Below are 9167 nucleotides of genomic sequence, written 5' to 3' on the forward strand. Positions count from 1 at the left end.
AACCTGAAAAGAAATGGATGTTTTTTTCTCCCCGAGTATAATCTTCGTGTCTCACAAATATTAACTATTAGGCATATTTTTTTTATTTTTTTTAAATCACAGTTTGGCTTAACATGGCGTGTGTTTCCTTCCAAAGCCAGCTGTCGTCCGTCCTGGAGGTTCTGGTCAAAGCAGCGGTGTCAGAAATAAGCAAACTAGTGGATGACAATAGTGCCTTCTTGCACCTGGAAATATCCCAGAAGCAAAACGAGAATGAAGCGCTGAAGAGGAAAGTGCTTATGGTGGAGAATAAAAACGCTCAGCTGCAGCGAGCCTTCGGTAAAAAAAAAAAATACTGTTAGCATTTGTTATTATTGCGTGAGAGACAAAAGACAATGTCATGCTACGACTAATTCATGGTTTTACCGCTAATGTTTATGATAACCAGGTTGAACAATTTGCTTTTCTGCTGTCAGCAAACATGATGCACAAAGGAAGCGACGTTGGAAACGTTCCACAAGAGACCAAGGTGAGCATGTGTCTACTTGTTTAAAAGCCAACACCTTTTCGAAGCATTGCAGACAAAATAGCCACCTCTCGCCACATGAAAACAATGTTTTGGTGCACTCCAAAGCAGAGGGGGCGCTCTAGCTCATCACTGTGACGTCATAGCAGCCAATCAGGAGCCTGAAGAAGTCATGTCAAAGGAAATAACACAATTGTAATGAGAAGACTAACGGGATAGTGGAGTGCAGCTACTTGAATATAATGTTGGCAAAATATCCATCCATCCATCCATTTTCTACCGCTTGTCCCTTTTGGAGTCGCGGGGGGTGCTGCATCCGGGCGGAAGGCGACGTACACCCTGGACAAGTCGCCACCTCATCGCAGGGTCAACACAGAGAGACATACATTCATAAAATAAAGATGGAAAGTAGCAAATAAGGATATACATTCATAAAATAAGGATGTAAGTAGCAAATAAGGATATACATTCATAAAATAAGGATGAAAGTAGCAAATAAGGGTATGCATTCATAAAATAAAAATGGAAAGTAGCAAATAAAGGGTATGAATTCATAAAATAAAGATGAAAGTAGCAAATAAGGATATACATTCATAAAATAAGGATGAAAGTAGCAAATAAGGGTATACATTCATAAAATAATAATGGAAAGAAGCAAATAAGGGTATACATTCATGAAATAATAATGGAAAGAAGCAAATAAGGGTATACATTCATGAAATAATAATGGAAAGAAGCAAATAAGGGTATACATTCCATCCATCCATCCATCCATTTTCTACAGCTTGTCCCGTTCGGGCTCGCGAGGGTGCTTGAGCCTATCTCAGCTGCATTCGGGCGGAAGGCGGGGTACACCCTGGACAAGTCGCCACCTCATCGCAGGGCCAACACAGATAGACATACATTCATAAAATAAAAATGGAAAGTAGCAAATAAAAGGTATGCATTCATAAAATAAAGATGGAAAGCAGCAAATAAGGATATACATTCATTAAATAAGGATGAAAGTAGCAAATAAGGGTATACATTCATACAATTTTTTCATTTCATTTTTTTATTTATCTCCTTCATTGATGTGGATCTTTGATCAATAGACAATTAAACCTCAGCAACTAAACACACATTTACACACCAATGCCTGAGAAGGAACAGGATGAAGTAAATCTTATATTTTCCTGCCCCCTTCAACATAATACGTAGTCTTACTTAATGGATAGCATACAAACCAAACAAATACATCCAAATATAATGAAAATAAACAAAAAACACACAAAAAAAAAACACAACAAGTGCAAAACTTCATGAAGTACAAACCGAACAAAAAAAAAGTAATATACACCTCACGGGATGATACAAAACAAATACAAAACCTGACAAAAAAAGAAGTTAAATAATAAATATAAAGCAAAATGTAAACACTTATTGCTGTAAGGCTATATTAATGGAAAGAAGCAAATAAGGGTATACATTCATAAAATAAAGATGGAAAGTAGCAAATAAGGATATACATTCATAAAATAAGGATGAAAGTAGCAAATAAGGGTATACATTCATGAAATAATAATGGAAAGAAGCAAATAAGGGTATACGTTCATAAAATAAAAATGGAAAGTAGCTAATAAAGGGTATGAATTCATAGAATAAAGATGAAAGTAGCAAATAAGGATATGCATTCATAAAATAAAAATGGAAAGTAGCAAATAAAGGGTATAAATTCATAAAATAAAGATGGAAAGTAGCAAATAAGGATATACATTCATAAAATAAGGATGAAAGTAGCAAATAAGGATATAATTCATAAAATAAAAATGGAAAGTCGCAAATAAAGGGTATACATTCATAAAATAAAGATGGAAAGTAGCAAATAAGGATATGCCTTCATAAAATAAGAATGAAAGTAGGAAATAAGGGTATACATTCATAAAATAAAAATGGAAAGTGGAAAATAAAGGGTATGAATTCATAAAATAAAGATGGAAAGTAGCAAATAAGAGTATACATTCATAAAATAAAAATGGAACGTAGCAAATAAAGGGTATAAATTCATAAAATAATGATGGAAAGTAGCAAATAAGGATATACATTCATAAAATAAAAATGTAAAGTAGCAAATAAAGGGTATGAATTCATAAAATAAAAATGGAAAGTAGCAAATAAAGGGTATGAATTCATAAAATAAAGATGGAAAGTAGCAAATAAGGATATACATTCATAGAATAAAAATGGAAAGTAGCAAATAAAGGGTATACATTCATAAAATAAAGATGGAAAGTAGCAAATAAGGATATACATTCGTAAAATAGAGATGGAAAGTAGCAAATAAGGATATACATTCGTAAAATAGAGATGGAAAGTTGGCAAGTTTTGTTGGCAAAACAGTACAATTTAAAAACGGATCATAAATATACAACATAGAATAATGATAAATAAAAAGAAATACATTTTTCCAATAACAAGATGGGTGGGGGCTGCTGGCTATACTCTAATACAGTGTTTTTCAACCTTTTTTGAGTCGAGGCACACTTTTTGCGTTGAAAAAATCCGGAGGCACACCACCAGCAGAAATCGTAAAAAAACGAAACTCAGTTGACAGTAAAAAGTTGTCGTCGCAATTGTTGGATATGACTTTAAACCATAACCAACCATGCATCACTAAAGCTCTTGTCTCAAAGTAGGTGTACTGTCACAACCTGTCACATCACACCCTGACTTAGTTTGAGTTTTTTGCTGTTTTCCTGTGTGTAGTGTTTTAGTTCTTGTCTTGCGCTCCTATTTTAATGGCTTTTTCTCTGTTTTTGGTATTTTCCTGTAGCAGTTTCATGTCTTCCTTTGAGCAATATTTTTGTTTTAGCAATGAAGAATATTTCAGTTGTTTTTATCCTTCTTTGTGGGGACTGCTCCACAGTAAGTCTTTGCTGTCGTCCAGCATTCTGTTTTTACTTCGTAGCCAGTTCAGTTTTAGTTTCGTTCTGCATAGCCTTCCCTAAACTTCAATGCCTTTTCTTAGGGGCACCCAGCTTTTGTTTATTTTTGGTTTAAGCATTAGACACCTGTTTACCTGCACACTGCCTCCCGCTGTTTCCGACATCTACAAAGCAATTAGCTACCGGCTGCCACCTACTGATATGGAAGAGTATTACACGGTTACTCTGCCGAGCTCTAGACAGCACCGACACTCAACAACAACACATCATTTGCAGACTATAATTACTGGTTTGCAAAAAATATTTTTTACCCAAATAGGTGAAATTAGATAATCTCCCACGGCACACCAGACTGTATCTCACGGCACACTAGTGTGCCGCGGCACAGTGGTTGAAAAACACTGCTCCAATAAGGTGGTGCTCCTACTAATGTGGAGTGGAAACATGGCACATTGCATGTAAGTAGGGCTGTAACGATTACATTGATTAATTTGGTTAGGGTTATGGTTGTACGGTATACCGGTATTAGTATAATACCGCGACACCAATGAATCATATTCGGTACTATACCGCCTCTGAAAAGGCGGTTAAGCAAACACGCCATTGCCGGGGCTTCAGGAGTTCTAGGGGCCGCCAGAAGTCTCATATAATTGATTAATAAAGTTGTCTTCTGTTTAAAACAGGTATTTCTTTATTTTAGTCTTAATTTATGTTCTTAAAAATACCTCGAAATGCTCAACCAAACATGATTGTTTCAAGAGCTCCCCATCCCTTTTCAGTAAATGAACTATTCCATGTTTCTGCGCATGTGAAGACTTGATTCAGGACGAAGGTTCAAAACAAACTTGTTGGCACGATTTAGAGAGCTAAGAGAAGAATGGAGAAGAAAACAGTTTTTATTAAAACTAGCCAATGTGTCAACACTTTTCTCACACCAAATGTATGTGATCTACAATACCACCAGTCACTTTGCTTGTATGATGCAGAGGTGAAGTAGAGAGTGACGCTTTTTTATCACAAATATGAGACTATTGAAGCGCTCGATATGGTAAACTATTGTAACCAATGGTCTGGTAAGACGTAATGCGAGCTCAGCAAAAACGTTGGCAAGCAGAAACTCGAGAGACACTTAAACAGTCTCGCCTAATGTCCACACACGGCCACTATCGTTAGCTCTCTTTTTCCCACCAGTCACACACGTCTAGCCTTTACAATAACAGTGGTACGCGTCATATTGTCCAATTGTGCTAATAAAAAATGGGCTCAGAAAAATGGCTTACACTTTATTAAATGTTAATTGTTAACACCCACCCATTGACAGAGGACAACTTAGGGGGGAGGGGTGAAGCAGGCTTTGCTACACATCTTAATTGTTGTTACTCAGCCAGCGTTTGTGGGTCTGATGGACCCGTTCCATTTTGTGGCTTTTAATGCCTCATAATCAAACACTTTTATGTTAAAATACTGAACAGATGTTTATTGGGATAAGGTAAACATGTGTTCAGTATTTTAACATAAAAGTGTTTGATTGTGAGGCATTAAAAGCCACAAAATGCAACGGGTCCATCAGACCCACAAACGCTGGCTGAGTAACAACAATATGAACGTTGCACGGAAAATTTCTCTGCCAGTTTCTGCATCCCACAGGGATTCTTCTTTTGTTTCTGCACCTGCGGTTCCCACACAAGGTTGCAACATTGTTTGTCAACACTGTCTGCTCTCATTTTCTCACACATTTGACCCTCTGATGTTCTGTGTACCTACACTCTGTCCTCCTCCTGTCTAGGCCTGCTGTGTGTGTGTGTGTGTGGGCGTGGGTGGGTGCGTGTGGTACACAGAACATCAATTTCCACACTTCTATAAGCCCCGGGTCCAGTGGAGCCGGACATCTTATATGTAATAGAACTGTGTAGTGGGGGTGTATGGTGTGTGCTCATTAAATATGTATTCTGATGTATGTTCTTCACAGAAAATGAGCCAAAGTCAGTGAGTCTCAGTTTGAAAAATTAACTAATTGTATCATTTTTCTTTTAATAAAAAATGAGAACGGGTCCCACAGACCCGAACACCACACACGGGTTAAAACAAACCCTGTATTTATTAATAAATACGGACACAAATGTCTACTTGTATTGTCAATCTTATCACATTTCTGCTCTTGTTTTCTAGTGTCCTGTACTGGAAGACGCCGCCATCTCCTTTGCGATCAAGGAAGAGAGTTTGGACGAGGTGCTGTGGATCAATAATCCCACCGGGGCCGGTCAGTATCGGACTTGGTGTGATGCGCTTCAATCGGAGCCGCGCGCTGATCTTCTCGTCTTGAACCGGCAGGTGCGGCGTTGCACTACCAGAATGCTGAAGAGGGTCAGAGGTTCGAGGAGGACCGCCACTTGGCTCACACCGACGTCTCAGGGAAGAAGACCTTGGACTTTGTAGACGCCTTCGTCTCAGGTGAGCAGGTAGGCGAGGTAAGCGGACTCTCGTTGCTGGTCAAGACGGAGAAAGCGGAGGGCGGGTGCAAACTGGGCGCGGCCAAAGAGAACCAACTTCCTGACTTGTCTTTGGATGAGAGGGACACTCAGCTGTGGTCGTCCATCATCGAAGGCGGCGACATCGACTCCAGTTTCCCGGACTTTTCCAGCGTGGTCGACGAGTATTCCGACTCTTTCCCGGAGCAGTCGAACGCTCGCGTCCTTTCTGGCAAATCATCAACTGTCCAGCCGCCTTCCTCCCAGAGGTCTTGTAATGGCGTTTACAACAGCGACTACAAGGACCCGCAGTTGTCCGGTTTTCAGCCCAGACCCCCGCCTACAGCCTCGCAGGCGGACAGGCACAAGGATCCGGTCTACATGCAGAGGAACCTCTCACATGGACTTCTAAGGTGCAGCCAAAACGGGGGACACGCCGCCGGAGACGGACCGACCGCAACGGCGTCGCACAGCACCTTTACAGCCGGCCACCATTCTGACCTCATCCACCGGCCGTTCTCAGGTGGGGGGCGGGGCTTCGTGTGCTCGCATTGCGGGAAGACGTTTGCCCGCCTCCACCAGTTCAAGCTGCACCAGCAGAGCCACAAGAGGAAGCGAGCCTTCTGGTGCACGGTGTGCGGCAAGGGCTTCCAGTGCTCGTCGCACCTCAGCATCCACCACCGCACGCACACGGGCGAGAAGCCCTACTGCTGCCTGCAGTGCGGCAAGAGGTTCACGCAGCAGAGCAGCCTGAGGGTCCACCAGCGCACGCACAGCGGCGAGCGGCCGTACAACTGCGCCGAGTGCGGCAAGACCTTCATCCTCATGCACCACCTGAAGCGCCACTGCGTCATTCATACGTATGGCTGAGGCTGGCCGCAGGTGGCGCTAGAGCCAGCCTTTTTTGCTTCGCTTGTCTTTGGAGAGCATTCGAGCTTTTTTGTGACTATGCAAGAAAAACCTCCATGTAGGATTTTTAAAGTGGTTTGTTCCTTTTTAAAGACTTTTTCAAAGGATTTTGCGGCGTTTCCACCAAACGGTACTGTCCAGCTTAGTACGTTTTCATTGTCAAAAGTAGGGATGTCCGATAATATCAGACTGCCGATATTATCGGCGGATAAATGCTTTAAAATGTAATATCGGAAATTATCGGTATCGGTTTCAAAAAGTAAAATGTATGACTTTTTAAAACGCCGCTGTGTACACTGATGTAGGAAGAAGTAGCGTACTTTTCGGAGTATAAGTCGCTCCGGAGTATAAGTCGCAGCGGCCGAAAATGCATAATAAAGAAGGAAAAAAACATATATAAGTCGCACTGGAGTATAAGTCGCATTTTTTGGGGAAATTTATTTGATAAAACACCAAGAATAGACATTTGAAAGGCAATTTAAAATAAATAAAGAATAGTGAACAACAGGCTGAATAAGTGTACATTATCCATCCATCCATCCATCTTCTTCCGCTTATCCGAGGTCGGGTCGCAGGGAAGCCCAGACTTCCCTCTCCCCAGCCACTTCGTCCAGCTCCTCCTGGGGGATCCCGAGGCGTTCCCAGGCCAGCCGGGATATATAGGGTCTTCCCCGTGGCCTCCTACCGGTCGGACGTGCCCTAAAGACCTCCCTAGGGAGGTGTTCGGGTGGCATCCTGACCAGATGCCCGAACCACCTCATCTGGCTCCTCTCGATGTGGAGGAGCAGCGGCTTTACTTTGAGTTCCCCCCGGATGACAGAGCTTCTCACCCTATCTCTAAGGGAGAGCCCCGCCACCCGGCGGAGGAAACTCATTTCGGCCGCTTGTACCCGTGATCTTGTCCTTTCGGTCATGACCCAAAGCTCATGACCATAGGTGAGGATGGGAACGTAGATCGACCGGTAAATCGAGAGCTTTGCCTTCCGGCTCAGCTCCTTCTTCACCACAACGGATCGATACAGCGTCCGCATTACTGAAGACGCTGCACCGATCCGCCTGTCGATCTCACGATCCACACTTCCCTCACTCGTGAACAAGACTCTGAGGTACTTGAACTCCTCCACTTGGGGCAGGGTCTCCTCCCCAGCCCGGAGATGGCACTCCACCCCTTCCCGAGCGAGAACCATGGACTCGGACTTGGAGGTGCTTATTCTCATCCCAGTCGCTTCACACTTGGCTGCGAACCGATCCAGTGAGAGCTGAAGATCTTGGCCAGATGAAGCCATCAGGACCACATCATCTGCAAAAAGCAGAGACCTAATCCTGCAGCCACCAAACCAGATACCCTCAACGCCCTGACTGCGCCTAGAAATTCTGTCCATAAAGGTTATGAACAGAATCGGTGACAAAGGGCAGCCCTGGCGGAGACCAACCCTCACTGAGTGTACGTTATATGAGGCATAAATAACCAGCTGAGAACGTGCCTGGTATGTTAACGTAACATATTTTGGTAAGAGTCATTCAAATAACTATAACATATAGAACATGCTATACGTTTACCAAACAATCTGTCACTCCTAATCGCTAAATCCCATGAAATCTTATACGTCTAGTCTCTTATGTGAATGAGCTCAATAATATTATTTGATATTTTACGGTAATGTGTTAATAATTTCACACATAAGTCGCCCCTGAGTATAAGTCGCACCCCCGGCCAAACTATGAAAAAAACTGTGACTTATAGTCCAAAAAATACGGTACAGAGCGCCATTAAACCGTGAAGGCACTGCCTTTGCGTGCCGGCCCAATCACATAATAAATACGGCTTTTGACACACTCATAAGTGAGTGCAAGGCATACTTGGTCAGTAGCCATACAGGTCGCACTGAGGGTGGCCGTATAAACAACTTTAACACTGTTACAAATATGCGCCACACAGTGAACCCACACCAAACAAGAATGACAAACACATTTCGGGAGAACATCCGCACCGTAACACAACATAAACACGACAGAACAAATACCCAGAAGCCCTTGCAGCACTAACTCTTCCGGGACGCTACAATATACACCCCCCACTACCCCACCTCAACCTCCTGATGCTCTCTCAGGGAGAGCATGTCCCAAATTCCAAGCTGCTGTTTTGAGGCATGTTAAAAAAAATAATGCACTTTGTGACTTAAATAATAATAAATATGGCAGTGCCATGTTGGCATTTTTTTCCATAACTTGAGTTGAAGTTGTTCTCTTATTTTGGAAAACCTTATTACATTGTTTAATGCATCCAGCGGGGCATCACAACAAAATTAGGCATACTAATGTGTTAATTCCACAACTGTATATATCGGTATCGGTTGATAT

General features: G+C 42.2%; 1 protein-coding gene across 1 annotated transcript; it reads left to right on the forward strand.

Annotated features, from left to right (window-relative positions):
- Nucleotides 1-9167, forward strand: LOC133618560 (uncharacterized). Its single transcript, XM_061979039.1, has 4 exons — nucleotides 1-318; nucleotides 456-508; nucleotides 5599-5689; nucleotides 5761-9167. The coding sequence occupies exons 1-4, from the start codon at nucleotides 114-116 to the stop codon at nucleotides 6765-6767; spliced, it is 1356 nt and encodes a 451-aa protein (XP_061835023.1). The 5' UTR covers nucleotides 1-113; the 3' UTR covers nucleotides 6768-9167.

The sequence above is a fragment of the Nerophis lumbriciformis genome, linkage group LG19 (genome assembly GCF_033978685.3).
Source record: "Nerophis lumbriciformis linkage group LG19, RoL_Nlum_v2.1, whole genome shotgun sequence".
In the NCBI taxonomy this organism is placed as follows: Eukaryota; Metazoa; Chordata; class Actinopteri; order Syngnathiformes; family Syngnathidae; genus Nerophis; species Nerophis lumbriciformis.